Genomic DNA, 17,716 nt, shown 5'->3' on the forward strand with positions numbered 1-17,716 from the left:
AAATCCCAGAGAAATTCAGGGAATGAAAGTTTTGGGCGGCAAACCGGCTCTCTGCCTTTTTGATATCAGATCCTTTGGCTGGTTATAATTTTTTCCCCCCCTCCCCCGTTTTTTCCTGCCTTTTTTTGCATCGAAAGAGGGCATGTCCAGCGGTTCCTCCAGCAGCAGCCACCCCTCCTGCGCCCATCAGGAAGGCAAAGCGAGGACAATCTTGAAATATAAAAATTTCCTCCTTGGGATTTGCGGCTGCTGCTGCCTCCACTGCCGCTGCAGCGGTGCAGTGCCAGGACTCTCGGAATAAATAAGAGCGGGCTCCGGTAGATACCGTGTGTGCATCTCTCTACCCATCTATCTCCAGGCAGCTCTAGGTATTCTTAGTTGGCCATTTATTTCGAAGAGCACAGATGAGGTGGGGACGCCTGTCTTCTTCGTTTGCTCAGCGTGTGAACTAATCATAAAAAGAGGGAGATGGAAGGGAAAAAAATGCTACTATGAAGCAGAAGGAATAATACTAATCAAAGCCCTAGATCTAAATCCCACTCGGACCCCCCCCCCCTCCCTCCACACACGTACACTGCCCTCAGTGTTTTGAGAGGAGGAGGAGGAGGAGGTTTCTGAAGGAGGAAGTGGTGCTGGGGGGATCTTTTTCCCCTTTTGGAGATGATCGTGCTATTCCTCCTGGCCTCGCTCTGGATGGTGGAGGGAGCCCTTTCCCAGCTTCACTACACGGTGCAGGAGGAGCAGGAGCATGGCACGTTCGTGGGGAATATCGCCGAGGACCTGGGCTTGGACATTACAAAACTTTCGGCTCGCCGCTTCCAGACGGTGCCCAACTCCCGGAGCCCTTACCTGGAGCTCAACCTGGAGACCGGGGTGCTGTACGTGAACGAGAAGATCGACCGGGAGCAGATCTGCAAGCAGAGCCCGTCCTGCTTGCTGCACCTGGAGGTCTTTCTGGAGAACCCCCTGGAGCTGTTCCGGGTGGAGATCGAGGTGCTGGACATCAACGACAACCCGCCCGCCTTCCCGGAGCCCGACCTGACCGTGGAGATCTCCGAGAGCGCGACGCCGGGCACCCGCTTCCCACTGGAGAGCGCCTTCGACCCGGACGTGGGCACCAACTCGCTGCGCACCTACGAGATCACCCCCAACAGCTACTTCTCGCTGGACGTGCAGACCCAGGGCGACGGCAACCGCTTCGCCGAGCTGGTGCTGGACAAGCCCCTGGACCGCGAGCAGCAGGCGGTGCACCGCTACGTGCTGACCGCGGTGGACGGGGGCCAGCCCCAGCAACGCACCGGCACCGCCCTGCTGACCATCAGGGTGCTGGACTCCAATGACAACGTGCCCGCCTTCGAGCAGCCCGTCTACACCGTGTCCCTGCCGGAGAACTCGCCGCCCGGCACGCTGGTGCTGCAGCTCAACGCCAGCGACCCGGACGAGGGCCAGAACGGCGAGGTGATCTACTCCTTCAGCAGCCACATCTCGGCCCGCGCCCGGGAGCTCTTCGGCATCTCGCCGCGCACCGGCCGGCTGGAGGTGAGCGGCGAGCTGGACTACGAGGAGAGCAGCGTGTACCAGGTGTACGTGCAAGCCAAGGACCTGGGCCCCAACGCCGTGCCCGCCCACTGCAAGGTGCTGGTGCGGGTGCTGGACGCCAACGACAACCCGCCCGAGATCAGCTTCTCCACCGTCAAGGAGGCGGTGAGCGAGGCGGCCTCGCCGGGCACGGTGGTGGCCCTCTTCAGCGTCTCGGACCGGGACTCGGAGGAGAACGGGCAGGTGCAGTGCGAGCTGCTGCAGGCGGACGCGCCCTTCCGCCTCAAGAGCTCCTTCAAGAACTACTACACCATCGTCACCGAGGGCCCGCTGGACCGCGAGCAGCCGGGCGGCGACGCCTACACCCTCACCGTGGTGGCCCGCGACCTGGGCGAGCCGGCGCTGAGCACCAGCAAGTCCATCCAGGTGCGGGTGAGCGACGTGAACGACAACGCGCCGCGCTTCAGCCAGCCCCTCTACCAGGTCTATGTGAGCGAGAACAACGTGCCCGGCGCCTACATCTACGCCGTCAGCGCCACCGACCGGGACCAGGGCGCCAACGCCCAGCTCGCCTACTCCATCCTGGAGAGCCAGATCCAGGGCATGTCGGTCTTCACCTACGTCTCCATCAACGCCGAGAACGGCTTCCTCTACGCCCTGCGCTCCTTCGACTACGAGCAGCTCAAGGAGTTCAGCTTCCAGGTGGAGGCCCGCGACGCCGGCGACGAGCCCCAGCCCCTGGCCGGCAACGCCACCGTCAGCATCGTCGTGGTGGACCAGAACGACAACGCGCCCGCCATCGTCAGCCCCCTGCCCGGCCGCAACGGGACCCCGGCCCGCGAGGTGCTGCCGCGCAGCGCCGAGCCCGGCTACCTGGTGAGCCGCGTGGCGGCGGTGGACGCCGACGACGGGGAGAACGCGCGGCTCACCTACAGCATCGTGCGGGGCAACGAGGCCAGCCTCTTCCGCATGGACTGGCGCACCGGCGAGCTGCGCACGGCGCGCAAGGTGCCGGCCAAGCGCGACCCCCAGCGGCCCTTCGAGCTGGTGATCGAGGTGCGGGACCACGGGCAGCCGCCGCTCTCCTCCACCGCCGCCATCCAGGTGGTGCTGGTGGACAGCGCGGTGGAGCGCCAGGGAGGCGGCGGCGGCGGCGGCCTGGGCGCAGGGGGGGGCGGCGGCGGGGGCGGGGCGGGAGGGGAGCATCGCCCCAGCCGCTCCGGTGCCGAGACCTCGCTGGACTTGACCCTCATCCTGATCATCGCCCTGGGCTCGGTGTCTTTCATTTTCCTGCTCGCCATGATCGTGCTGGCCGTCCGCTGCCAGAAGGAGAAGAAGCTCAACATCTACACCTGCCTGGCCAGCGACTGCTGCCTCGGCTGCTGCTGCTGCTGCCCCTGCTGCAGCCGCCAAGCCCGGGCCCGCAAGAAGAAGCTGAGCAAGTCGGACATCATGCTGGTGCAGAGCTCCAACGTCCCCAGCAACCCGGCCCAGGTCCCCGTGGAGGAATCGGGCAGCTTCGGATCCCACCATCACAACCAGAACTACTGCTACCAAGTCTGCCTCACGCCGGAGTCAGCCAAGACCGACCTGATGTTCCTCAAGCCCTGCAGCCCATCCCGGAGCACTGACACCGAGCACAACCCCTGCGGGGCCATAGTGACGGGTTACACGGACCAGCAGCCAGACATCATCTCCAATGGCAGCATATTGTCCAACGAGGTAAGGTTCAAAGGGAACGGTGATACCCTCCAAGCCCTCCGTATCTGGCAAGCCTCCCTCCTTCATTACGAGTGCATGTCTCCCTGTGCTGCTTTGCTTCTTTGTTATCATTTTACGGTTTTGACGTTGAAAAATGAGTTTGCTTTTGTTTTCTTGTGCACTCTGATGCCCCTGATTCTTGCTCTCCCCAAGGCTTGCAGGTCTCAACCACTTTTGATTCTCTCTGCAGTCTTTTCCAACCCCCTCCTTGATATCACTTAGTTTCTTGAAGCTGTTGCCCTTCCTTTCTCTGTGAAGAATGTTCGCCTTTCCTTGCCCCTCCTTGTCCTCTCCTCATCCTCCTATCCTCATGCTTCTTTGGTCAAAAATATTTGCCTGGTTTTAGTCACATGTCAACAAGGGAGCCTGACACTGATAGTAGTTTCAGCTGTGATGTATGTTTTACTGAGTCAGTTGCTTCTTTTCATTTGAAGCATCAGTTGTGCACTGGACAGCATTTCAGAAACTGTTGCAGCCAAATGCCCACACCATGTGAATATGAATGAAGCTGGCTAGCACAGTCCATGTCTGTATTAAAATAACATCATGACATGCCTGTTTCTAATCTTATTTTAACTGTATGCTGTGTATGGGCCACCTTTCCATCTTCTGAGCATTGCTTCTGGCAAAATCACTGCAATTGGCATTAATGAAATTACATGCACTATGTATTTAGAGTTTTCCTAAAGCAAAAAAAAAAACAATTAAAAAATTGAAAAGCATATATATTTGTTTCCAGAAATCTTTGCATGTGCAATGTCTGTGGGGGAAGCCCCTCTGGACTTTGTGAACATCTTTATACTTGGCAGGAACTTTAATTAATGTGAACATTAGCATTCATTAATTGACTTTTTATGTCTCTGTCTTAATGGTTCTTTTGTATACTGAAGCAGAACTTGAAAATAAAGTATCACAAAAGGATTTCCATGAACACATATATTGTCTTAACATTCTCACCCATTAAACACCTTGTCTGCATTGTATTATCTAGTGTGTAAAGAATTCCTGTGAAAGCACATATCAAGACTTAACATTCTCCTATTCATCATTTTGGCTGTTCTATGTTAACTAATGTGTGCACCAGTACATCTATAATGACGTACCACTGAAAGAAATTGTGTTCCTTGATATTGATTTGCTGAGTACTCCAGGGCCAGTTAAGATATTTTAAAATTATTTTTTGTTTAAAATAGTTTTTAAATCTTATAGCAAGATCTTAAATGTTTAGCCTTTAATGTTGACCCTACACCAGATGTCTGTAAAGAAATGTGGCTTCTGGTGCTTTTGAGGGCAACCACCTATTCCATATTTTCTTTTCAGGGGTCTATCTGTCTGATGATTAGTCTCCCTTTTTCTCATACATAAGATTTATAAAACACACCCAGGGCCAGATTAAGGGACACTCTTACTCACAATGAGTGGTGCTTTACACCACAGGTAGCTCCTTGACTTCAGTGTAATTGACTTACACTTGTGGTGTAAGATACTATTCAGCATGAATAAGGGTATCAGAAGCTGGGCTTAAATAACCGAGGAAAACCCCTGTTTATTGATCTGTCGTCCCATTTGCATGAGTAAGGCCACCAGGGTTTGTCCCCTTCATTGTAAGGAAACAATTATTTATGGTCTACCTATAGCAATATATATACCCTTTGTAATGAGTGTTCCTAGCTGTACTTGTGTGCCTTCTGATGTTGGTTATAAATATATTGAGAATCCAAATAAGTTCCAATTATTTTTTCCAGACAAAACATCAGCGTGCAGAGCTCAGTTATCTAGTTGATAGACCCCGACGGGTGAACAGGTATGAGCTCCTTATTCTTATTTTCCTAATGTAGGAATCCAATTATACACAATCCAGGATATGTTTTGGCATCTGTGAGTGGGGATGTAGAAATGTGGTTACTGCAGATGTAAAAAAAATAGCTAAACAATCAAAATTTATTTAGAGTTATGAATTTATTTAGACATACCATTAAATAAAATAAGCAGTGAACATCTGTGAATTCTGGCTTTTGTGAACCTGTTTTAAGTCATCTGAAGAAGCAAATTCTAATTCTGTACTGATCTAAAATGTGCTTTAACTACTTATGCATCCCTCTGTAGTTCTGACAGATAATATTGATTTATCTGAGTATAAATTTAGCCTTCCAGCTTAAGCAAATGCTACCAAATTATTTATAACAACTGCATGTAACACAGGCAGTATGATAATGCCTGCTGTCTATTTCAGTTGTATTAATAATGCCTGAAAATACAAGTTTTGTTTATTATGGACAGACTGGTTCTGCAGAAATAGTTCTGCAGAGAGGAGGCCTGGATGAATGCAGCACCATGTGTGGCCATGTGATGGCAGAAGAATGTTTTATGAGCCTCTCTTCATGTTTATTCTAATATTAAGATTTTTGATGTTTCTAGTTCTGCATTCCAGGAAGCAGACATAGTAAGCTCTAAGGACAGTGGTCATGGAGACAGCGAGCAAGGAGACAGTGATCATGATGCCACTAATCGAGGTCAATCCTCTGGTAAGTCTGATGAGGGAATCTAAATATTTGATCTTTTAATAAGAGAGTCAGAAAGGGCAATTATATAGATATAAATAATGTAACATGAGTTTTTATAGGTTCAGCATATGTATATAATGTATGGATGGCTGATTTTACTGTCAACTTGATATTATTCTGAGACAATCAAGAGATTGTTTCTCAACCTTGACTAGCTTTTGAAAAGTGTAGCTGTTTTTTGCATGTTGTTCTGCATCCTTGGCTGGAATAAAGTTTCCTGCACATTAAAGCAAAGTTGTGAGTGTATTTTATAGCAGACCACAGATTTTTCAACAGCTGATTTGAGGGATTTCAGAGCATTAGGCAACTTTGGTTGGTAGTGACTTTAGCTGGCATGCTAAGGTGAAGCATTGGGGGAGTTCCCAAAGAAAAGAATGAACTCTCTGATTGAATGACAGCCAGATTGTGAGGATTTTTGCTGGGGATCTGTGGAGACACATAGAGTGCTTTGAATATGTAATGCCTTATAGTTTAAGACTTTTTGAGGCTTGTTTTGTAATTCAAATAAAAGGACTATATAATTTAGTGAGGTCCTTGTTAATGCGTAAAAGGTATACAATGGTCATCCCTTCAGTCCTAATGAAAGAAAATATGTTTAAAAATACTATCATATCATGATTTAAAACAGATAGGTGTGTTTAAACAGTGGGATTATTTCTACATGTATATTGTTCTCTCTTTGCTGTTGTGTTAGCGTTCATTTGGCTGTAAAACAGACACACAGAGTACACTTCAGATAATTATGTTGGTGTCTGCCACCTGACCCCAATGACCGATACTGGGAACACCAGATTAGTTATAACAACTTATTTTTTTCTTCTGAAGCCTGTAAAAGGCCCAGGCATTTGCTGCAAATGTTTTATACAAGATGATTCCCCACTCCCTCCCTCCTCTTATCCCCTTCTCACTGGTCTCTGGCTAGTATTCCCAGAAGCATTAAAGCGAAAGGCTGGCCATTGCCACCATCGTGCCCAGGAGTTGGTGCTGCCGCAGTCTCTTGCTCTGCTAACATGCTGTGTCTTCTCATGCTCTTGCCACTGTCTCCTTTGCCATGGGAAACCCAGGCATCAGGGGAAAAAAGGCCACTCAAGGGCCCCTTTATATTGCTGCAAGTCATTAATATGCAGACCTAATGAGACTTGAGACGAGCCAAGAGTCTCCGGAGCTCCCCGCTCTTTGCTGGGCTTCCCGCTAGTTGAACAGAGCGTCTATTTTGTGTCTGGGAACCTGACAACAAACCAGGTCTTGCCAGAAGTTTACATCTGAACACAGAGCCCCCTTTCATTTTTGGCTTATATATGGCATACGATTTATTGTTGTCTTAAAAAATAGTGCATTTAGCCTTTCCCCACCCATTCTTTCACACAGTTTCTGATGCAGCAGCAATCAGTACTAGAGAGTTATAAAAAGCTCCCACTCCCCCCGCCTCTGTCCCTGATTTTTTCAACTTAGCTGCGTTTCATTTTTTTTTTTTTTTTACATGTTTTACTGCAGCACTCATCTTGATGAACATTTCCATCAGTTTAGTCCCTCAACATAATGAACCATAATAACCAAACAGGAGAAAAAAAGAATAAACAGCTGCATAAAGGGCTGGATTTGAAAGACTGATGGTGGGAATATAATCACATAGTTGCACATCAGCCAAAAGCTATTTTATTTTAGAAGCATCCAGTGCTGTTACTATAGTTATGTTTCTGCTTCCTCAACCTTCTCCCCTTTTTAAAGTAGTATAATTCAGACATGAACATTGGAGCCATTCTCAAACTTGGCATCAGTTTTCAGACTCAACCAATTCTTTTTGTTGTTTTTGCTTTACAAATTAAGAAACAAATCTATTTGCTCTTTTAAAGACATTTAATTTATTTTTAAATAATGGTTTAATATGATTTATAGGCTCGTACAATTAAAACAGAGATTTGATGTGAACAAATGAAATTTGACAATAAGCTTTCTGTCTAATCACAATTAATATTATGAACTGAAAACACAAACATACAAAATTAAACATTCAGTTTTGATAAATTACTACAGTGCATATAGATAACTATTTTGCATAAGGATTTTTACAAAGCAGGTTGTAAATATGTATTTACATGGTATACTGGAAATCTCTACAGCTTGTTTTGGTCTATTGGAGGCATATGGTAAAGTCTTACATAAATCCTGCGCTGAATCCTGCTGTCATTACACAGGCATGGGCACCAGTGATGATACAGAGAAGCTTAGTATTAAACTTTTACTCATAAACTTTCAGTATTTCGTAATGGATTCTCTGAAAGGGTGAGTGTAAATCTTGTTTGAATTTCAGTGACTTGAGGGAATATGATGTCTGAGAGCATTGCTTGTCAATTAATTTTAAAGCTCTTTGATGTGCAATTCTTTCCAATTTAGCAGAGGAAAACACATTGGTCCATAGCAAGGCTAGCAAAAACAAAAACATGATGATGACCAACATCATCTCAGTGAAAAATTATATGGGGCATTAACTCGTGAACCAACTGTGCTCTCTTATTCCCCTTATGCTGCTGCTTTTCTGCTTTTCTATTTATATGCTATTATCTACCATCCTTTTTTCCCCCTTTATATTTGATTTTTTTGTTTCTTCCTCTAGCTCTGTATTCTTCCCACTCCCTTCTCTTCTTTATATTTTGTTTTTTCTTCCTCATCATCATTTATCATCATCTGTCTTTCTTCTTCTCAAGATAGTATCTGCCACAGAATATCATCATACTGATGTCCAGAAATACTTGATAAATGGTTCCAACTGCAAAATTAAACATATTCTTAGTCATTTGCACACTGCAGCTGGCTTGACCTGGAAAGGTGTTTTGCACTTGACTTCTTATACTGTGTGACTGCTCCTGCTGTCACCAGTTGTCCTGTATAGTCCACTGCCCAGTCAAAGTGACAGTAGAAGAGGTAGTGGTTTATTAATTGGCAACCATGGCACAGATACTTATGCAGAATGGGGGTCTTTCACTGTCTGATAGATCCACCATGCACAACTGCATAGGGAGTAACACTGAACTAAGATGCTACAATCCTTTGAAATATTATGGGGCAGATCCTCTGTTGGTATAAACTGCAGCTCCAGTGACTGAACCAAGGATTTGGCTCAATTAAAAAAAAAATACTTTCTTAATATTGATTAAATGTAGTGCATGTGAAAAGTGCTTGATTCTGTCTGTCTTTCTTAGATACTTATGCGGCCCCCAGTACTGTAGCAGCTGAATGCCTCACGATATTCAATGCACTTATCTTCCTAAAACCCTGTGAAGTACAGAAGTACTATTAGTCCCACTTCAGAGATGGGGAATTGAGGCACAGAATAACTAAGAGTGTGATCTTCAAAAGCACCAAGGCACCTAACTCCCAAGAGAGTTAGATGTCTAAATGCTTTTGCGAATCCTATTATAAGTGACTTTCCCCAGATCACACTGGTAGTTTGTGGCAGAGTAAGGAACAGGGTCTCCTGAGACCCAGGCTAGCGTCCTAAACATTGGACTATCCTTCCTTTCTGACTCAGAGTCTTGGAAAGAAAAAGTCCTTACTTATCTGTAGAACAGATACAGCTAGAGCAGTGACAGTTCTAGCTTTCCTACATCAATCTCTAAATGTGCATCAATCTCTTCCAACAATGAAATTAGTTTGTTCTCCACATCTGATTAAGTTCTTGGCTTTTCTTTTGAGATTGCCATTATGTAGATGCCAGTTGGTGTACTGTGTGTTTAAGTTGTATAAGACAGACACCAGTCCACAAGGACTTGGACCGATGCTGCCAGTTCATTTCATGTAGCTGATCACCAGCTAACCATCTGATGATAATGGCTTTTGAACACTAGATTTTCACTTGGGATCTGCAGAATTCTGTATGTCATTAGTTTTGCATCACAAGTTTTATGGAATTAGTTTTTAACATAATTAGGCAGGTATATTTGTAGGTAGAGATGTGTATGAAACATTATAGATATAACAAAATACACCAATATTTTCCCATTAGCAAGTACACCTACCTATCTTGCAAACTATTCAGACAATATCAATTTCAGGGACCGCAAGGCTAAGATCTAAAATTAGTCTTCCTCTCACCATATCTGTAAGAAACTGGACATTAAAGACATCTGGTGAGTTTCTAGGAGTTTAAGGTGCAGGCTGTGCCACTCCACCCCTTCTTGCCAAGTGATTTGTGCAACAGCTTTAGCACCACTTAGATGAGCCAATGCATCTATTCTGTGGGATACATTACAGGAATGGCACCACATTGCAACAGATATGGGGAAAACAGATTGAGAAATATAGAGAAGAACTCCAGTGGTGAAAGGGAAGAAAAAGGCACCGTTCGTTTCCAATATGACAATTAAATCCTGTTCTGAAGATCACTTGAACAAAAAAGCCCATCTTGGAAAAAATGAAGATGAACATAAAGTGGTTTAGAAAAGTCCTTTGACTCTAGTTGAGTGGGAGGGGGGGGGTTTGGGAGGGAGGTGGACAGGAGGGTTGAATTCTTAATGACATTTGTGTCTTAGTGGTCCAGATTAGGTTTTGAAGTTAATATTTGGAAGAGTTGAATGTTGGAGATGTTTAAGTCTTTGTTCATGCTGCTGTGAGGATGGAGACAATTTTATGCAGGGCAGTACATCAATTGCCTTATGAAGACTATCTTCAGAATAGAAGAAATTGAAAACTTTCATTATTAATAAAAAACAATGATGTTGTAGAAAATAGAACACACTAAAAAAAGGACAGTTGTTTTGTTAACACCTTATTTGTATTTGCTTTTTTTATTACATCATTAACGTCAATATGTTTGAATATATTCATTCATTATTCTGTAGGATTGATATATGGACAATTTTAAATTAAAAAATAAGTTTTAAAAAAAAATGAATCTCAAAAATTGCCTAAATATCTCTTTAATCTAAAGAGAGTCTTTCATGCCATCTAGCAAACATATTCATAGAAATTTTTGTTTTTTTGTTTTTTTTAAATTGGGATAAAAGGGATACTTTAGAATTCAACTACATTAATAACCTGGTTCAAACCAACCATATTCAGGAATGACAGTTAGGGTTAAAACTCTGCCCTCAACCCCCCCACCTCCCTTTGCTATCCTAAATATGACAGGCCAGGTGGCACGTGAAATTGTTCACTGTCCAGTGACCTATCCAATAACTAGATCCATGGCAAGGAATGAGCTCCTGGTCTTTTTTCATGCATATATTATATTGCAGTGTTTATAATGTATTGTTCTTTGAGAACTCTGTGACAGATATTTATATTCTTTTGATGTAGATATTGAATTTATTCTCACCTTTAAAATCTCAGTTTATCTGGTACATAAGACTTTATATTTTTCAATTCAATTATAGTATGAAATATTTATTCACTGTGGATTTGCAATTATGATGGATAGTTTAGTCCAGAAAGTCTGTACATCGGGCAGGATTTATGAAGAAGATGCGATGGAAGTGTAATACTGCCTGAACATTTTTTTTTTTTTTTTTTTTTTATAAATCAAAAATATCATCTTTGGTTTATGAAGAAGTCCTGTGCTGGATGCTTTATTTCCCCTTCTGTGATATGGCGTCCTTTATGCAAAACAGAAAAATAGATAATCGGTTAGAAACTATTTGTAAGAATGTCATCTCATTATATCATAATTAAAAAGGACGAATAACTTGCTATTGTATTATAGTTAATAAGAGATTGTATAGGTACTCATGAGATTTCAAAACTAGAGTGCTAATTTGAATTTACTGTGCTGTAAGAATATTAATACCTCTGGGCCTGATTCTGCACCCATAAAAGTCCGTGGGAATGTAGCCATTGACAAGTGGGAACAGTCCTCTCTGAACACTTCCTCCCCCAGCCACTCGCCTATATATGCACTTGAATTCTAGATGTCTATTCGAGCAGTGAATGTCGGTAGCTAGATTTTTATTTTAAAATAATCTCTCTGTTCCTTCCCTTTCCTTCAAGAAAAATCAGATTTCATATATACAATATACATTTCAGAGCCCGCTGTTTTCATTTCTTCATTTATTATAATGCTGGTTTGTGGTGGCTATAACATCATTTTCAGATCCTATAATAAGCTGTTATATAAATCTGTTTGTTCAGTGCACTGCAGTTGGTAAGCAGAAATCAAAGGAAACTAAGACGTAATAGTTGGATAGAGAGAATTTTCCAGTTTAGCAGCTGATATAAAACCAAAATGGTAATATGGCAGGTAATTTTCCAGGAGAAAAATAGATCCAGGGAGAAGGAAAAAAAAAAAGACTGTCCTTGAATAAATATCTAAAGCTGTCTCTCCCCACTGGCAAAACAAAAAAACAAACAAACAAAAAATCAACAGTTCAGTGTTTATCATCAAGCTTTTTTTCCCCTCTCCCATCACCATTCAGTTTCAGAAAACATTGAATGAATTTGGTCACTGAAGTAATATTAGTGAAATACAATTTGTAATCATTTTCATACAAAAGATATGGATATTATTTGTTTACATTTGACTTCTATTAGGAAATCTGAAAACTGAATATATCAGTTTGAATTAAATGTTGCCTCTATCTTCTGAGTTGCAAAAATCCTTAAAATATAAAGCATGCCTTACTCGTCATAGAAAAAATATTCTTGGAACTGTTCTAACACCAGTTGTAGTAATGATGGTTTATGTCCACCTCTTTGTGGAAAGTGCATTTGTAAACCTATCTTTCTCTGTTTTATTTATCATCCCTTTTTGTAGTAGATGCTACCATTATGAGATCAGAACTTAACTAGCCAGCTACCTCATGAACAATTTGTATGTCTTGCATGCTGTTCCCTGTCTGTTTCCTTAATTCCAACTGCAGTTCACGTTTGCATTTCTCAACAGCTCACTGATCAGTAATTTATTTCCAGACTCCTGCTTACCAATTATCAATGGAAGGTTATAATCGAAGCTGGACTTAGTATCATACGTATCTTAATTTAAAATAAAAAAGTCATTATAAAGTGAGATTAATCTGTGATAAAAGCTTGCTCTTTCTGTTTCTGCTTTTGCTTCTGCTGCTGCTTCTTCTTTTTATCATTTATCTAAATGATTGCCCTCAGTTCTCAAGCACTTGTTGGTAACTCAAAGGCCATTCTTATTTGCTGAAAAACTGTTTTTCATAAGTGAGAGATAACACATAACTATTACTAATATAAATCAAATTACAATGCAGAACCGTGGCAGAATTTTAAAAACTAATCCTCACCTAGAATATCAAGTTACTCAAGTTCTTTATGGTGTAGACTGATGAATAAGCTACATTACATGAATCTTGTTGTAGGTGTTCCAATTTTTTCCTACTTCTCTTGCAGGGAGATATGACACTTTTTTGTAATTCTAATGCACTGGTTGTAAATACGATGTTTATAACTGATCTTGTTCAGTTTTGACACATACATATTCCAAAACATTCAATTTATTCTACAAATAAAAGAAAAAAAAAACCTCTCTACAATTCTGTTCTTTCGCTATGGTGATGAATATCAATTTGAGACAATAGTATTTATTCCATTTTACTCCAAAGACTTCAGACACTATTCCTCCCTCAAGAAATCTAAGCCGATAACTTACGGAATCGGAGTCAGGAAATATTCATTTGAAATGCCAGTCTGAAGCTAGTCAATGGAAGTATTGCTTGTCACTGAAATCCTAATAGCTTTAAAGGATTTGTAAGCAAACAGTTTTGAGTTGGCGGAGACAAGTGTCTGCTGATATAGAGTGAGCATTAACACATTTGTCAGTAGTATCTGCAGCCATGTCACATCGGACTACAGCTACCTTCATGCCACTAATTACAGTAATTTACTATGGGATTCTCTCCAGTCACTAGAGTGGCTTGGTGATGGTAAGCACTCCTGTGGTGGCAATGATAACTAACTCTGAAGGACTAATGAAAAGGATGGACTTAGTGACTCATTTTCCTTGCACAGTCGATGGATATGTACAGTCACCTATTTTGTCAGAGCTGATTTTAATAATTCATAGTCTTTGTCTATCTGTACAGTCATATACGCACAAACACTTGCTTTATAGGAATAATTAGCATTTAGTTTTTGAAATTGAATTCTGAGATTTCTTATTACCGAAATTTCATTCTTTTTGTAAGATCCATGTCCACCAGTATTTTTTCCTGTTTGTACCTTATTAAGTATTAACAAGCGATGATCTGCTGCCATCACCTGTAAATTGAGTCAGTCTTGTACCTGAATGGGTTCTAGGCAGTAAGGTTCACAAGAGATTCTGAGGCGTGAATCATCATCACCCTTCTTCTCATGATTGTTTTTCACACTGTGACGTTCTGGCACTTCCTCTCTTTGTAAATGGTGGCATTGACTGGTGAAGACCAAATGATCAGATCTTTTGTTGGTGGGATGAAGGCAGTGGAAAGAGTTCTAGTAAGATTTCTCCTCCTATCTCTCTTTTCACCCACCATGTTCTTTCTCATCTGTCAGCAGCTTGTCATGATGATGAAGCTTATATCTACAATTTCTTTCTCTCTCCTGCTTGCAGGCATGGATCTCTTCTCCAATTGCACAGAGGAATGTAAAGCACTGGGCCACTCAGATCGGTGCTGGATGCCCTCCTTTGTCCCATCTGATGGACGCCAAGCTGCAGATTACCGCAGCAATCTGCATGTGCCCGGTATGGACTCTGTTCCAGACACTGAAGTGTTTGAAACACCAGAAGCCCAGCCTGGTGCAGAGAGGTCCTTCTCCACCTTTGGCAAGGAGAAGGCCCTTCACAACACTCTGGAGAGGAAGGAATTGGATGGACTGCTGACTAATACACGAGCGCCTTACAAACCACCATATTTGAGTAAGTAATATTCAAACAGCTGCATGAAAATGTTCCCTTTGCGGGAATAAAATATGGCTCTCTGCTATCTTTACTAAGAATAGTACAGTCAGAATATAGGAGCCAATGAGAAAAAAAAATTACTCCTCTTGGATTCAGGCTGCACTGAAAATCGTTGAATGTACTTAAAAAGAAAAAGACTTTGTTTCATGATATTAGGTCACTGTTGCTAGCAGCAAAAACATAGTTTATGTTTTTCTGAAGAGGAATTTTTTCAAAGATTGCTTTCACCACTTTCCAAAATAGATGCTTTAGCATAGTAAACAGATTTGAAGTATAAGATGATGGCAAGCTAAGTTCTTCTTTACATTTTAACTGCCCCAGGTACCTCATTTTCTTACTGATACTGAACATCACTTCATCAATCAGGGCTTGTATCATACCTACATTGCTAACATGAGGGAAGCAGATAAGTCATTTTTTTACACTTTGTTCTCACTATCTATTACTTTCTTGGTCATCCTACAAGATATAAACTTGAGTATGCTGCTCAATGGTTTCTATTTTAGTCTGAATTCTTACATCTTTTTTAGTAATCTTTGTGGTTGGTTGAAATAGAAGACAGCATGTAGACATAGGAAAGATCGTTAATTATGTGTTTTGGATTCTGAGCCAAAGAGAGTACACAAAAGTCATACTTTGGTCTAAAATGTTTCACCATTATATTTACTAGCCCATTGTATTTTATTAAGCCACTATAAGATCTCCCTTGATTTGAAGAGTTTATGATGCTGATCTAGTCTGTGTGACTGGAGCCAAGTAGAACAGTATTATACAATGATCCTTCTAAGTGCAACAGCAGTTCCTTAGGACAGTAGGTGAGGGTGAGGAATGTTTTTCTGGAAGTGGCTTTGTAGTTAATTTTTAAATTTCAGATGAATTCAGTAGTTGTGAAAGGTGCTGCACTGAGAGCCCTGGAAACTGAAGTCTTTGTCTACAGAAAGGTTCATCATAGACAGCAATGGTGCTTGCTTCTCTGTTCTCCCTCAGCTCTGTCCTGATAGTATGAAGGTACCTTTCAAAGTGTGAAGGTAGTTCAATCGTCTTACCCATTTGGTCCTTGGACTTTCTGTTGAAACTATGAAAAAGTTTGGCAAATTATTAGCTTTGTGATGTAGACACCTATTAATAAGGAACTGGCCTGAGGCAAGCAACTCATTTCACATAGGGCAGAAAAACAGCCAGCAACTAGCAATGTTTTCTATTCTTCTGACTAAGGTCAAATTTGAACTGTTGACTTTGTGGTGAACTCTTCTGTTTTTCATTATCAAGCTCCCTAAACAATCCAGTCTTCCAAAAGTGTTCAAAAGTATTCGGTCCCATTCTAGCCATGCATTATTAATTTAATCTTCATAACTTTAACTAAAATGTTTGACTTTTATAGCACTTCCCGCCTCATCATGACAATGCCTCTGTTTTTGTTCAGTTTAGATAAATTTGTTATAGTGAGGATTATCCGTAACGATGCTAAACTGATGCTTCTGTTTAGTTGTTCTATGGTTTGGAGGTTGATTATTTTTAAATAAAAGCGCCTTTTACTGTTAGCTTACTTTTTAAACTTATGTGCAGTTAATATAAATTATTCCATTTGTCAATCTGCAAGCCAATTGGCCCATAGTTTATACTTTATTTTCCTCACAAACTGTGACATGAGAATATAAAATAATTGAGGCAACATTGGAAGGAAGCCCAGTAATATCAGTGAGTGGTATGTTATGAGACACATTCAGCAAAATTAAATCTGGACTCTGAATTTCATTATACTTCCAAAACAAATCTTCAACGAAATCTAAATGAATATTTCTGTCTTCTGTTTTTCCATAGTTAATGTTTTCATTACCACAATTTTAGATTTAAAAATGTATAGCAAATAATAGGAGAACAAAGAAAAGAAAGTGAATCTAGTACTTTGTAGAACTGAGCAGATGATTCACAATGAATAATTTATTCATTGAACAAGAAAAGAGAAGAGGCTATTCTCAATTTAGTTTTAAAACATGCATAGGAGATTGTTCAGAAAATAACTATAGTTGAGCCACTAATTAATAGTGACCACAATATAATTAAGTTTAATATCCTTATGGGGGGAATTGTCCAAAAAACTAGCATGGTGATAATAAATTTTAGAAAGGGTAATTAGCTTTTTTTTTTTTTTTTTTTAATCTAAAAGGGCCCTCATATGAGGAAAATAAAATCCTCCAGATTCAATGCACTTGAGTTGCTATTTAAGCACACCATACCAGAGTCATAGCAAGTATGCAAAATCCTAAATGAAGAGAAAGCAGGAAGGTAAGAAAAAAGAAACAATACATTTAAATTGGAAGATACAAGAGGGTTATTTGAGACAAATAGATATCTATTAAAAATATACTCAGCTTGACCAAACTCAGTAGAAAGGATCATAAATTATAACAGATAAACTATAACATTGAAATTAGGGGGGATAAAAGGGTCTTTTTAGAGCAAATAGCCAAAGACATGAAAACTAATACACATTTTTTTTTTTTTTTTTTTTTAGTATGTCAGAGATAGGAAGCCTGTGAGAGAACAGGTAGGTCTGTTGATCTGCAATTATTGAGGATAAAGATATTGCAGGGAAGTTAAACAGTATATTTGCATTGGTCTTTATAAAGATAATATTAGGGAAGCTACCTACCACATGTCAATTTTTTCAAATAAAGATGAGAAAAAATGTCTGAGACGAGGTGTGAAAAGTTGAGGTGCTGGAATAAATGGATACATTAAATATAAACAAGTCACCAGCACCAGATGGTATTCATCAAGAGTTCTGAAGGAAGTTTAGAATGAAATGGCAGAATTCGTAACAAAAATCAGCCACTGTAGTAGGTGTTTCATGAGTGGCAAAATTTGTACTTGTCATTCAGAGGAGGGTCCCCAGCCAGCAAGCCAGAATCTTTAACCAGGTTCTTTGAACATTAACCTGATACTGAATAAGTAATGTATG

At 41.5% G+C, this 17,716-nt stretch overlaps 1 protein-coding gene across 2 annotated transcripts in view; it reads left to right on the forward strand.

Moving 5' to 3' along the window:
• Positions 1-660: 660 nt before the first annotated feature.
• Positions 661-17,716, forward strand: part of PCDH10 (protocadherin 10) — a 35,986-nt gene continuing 18,930 nt past the window's right edge. The window contains exons 1-5 of one of the 2 annotated variants that reach the window (XM_067530179.1): positions 661-3,261; positions 5,046-5,104; positions 5,719-5,825; positions 14,407-14,712; positions 17,270-17,302. In XM_067530179.1, coding sequence (XP_067386280.1) covers positions 661-3,261; positions 5,046-5,104; positions 5,719-5,825; positions 14,407-14,712; positions 17,270-17,283 — 3,087 coding nt within the window. In that variant the 3' untranslated portion in view covers positions 17,284-17,302. The remainder of the gene's footprint in view (positions 3,262-5,045; positions 5,105-5,718; positions 5,826-14,406; positions 14,713-17,269; positions 17,303-17,716) is intronic. The other variant, XM_067530178.1, reaches the window with a different exon arrangement.

The sequence above is a fragment of the Emydura macquarii genome, unplaced genomic scaffold, assembly GCF_026122565.2.
Source record: "Emydura macquarii macquarii isolate MOO-44397 ecotype Brisbane River unplaced genomic scaffold, CSIRO-AGI_Emac_v2 contig_3044, whole genome shotgun sequence".
Lineage (NCBI taxonomy): Eukaryota > Metazoa > Chordata > Testudines > Chelidae > Emydura > Emydura macquarii.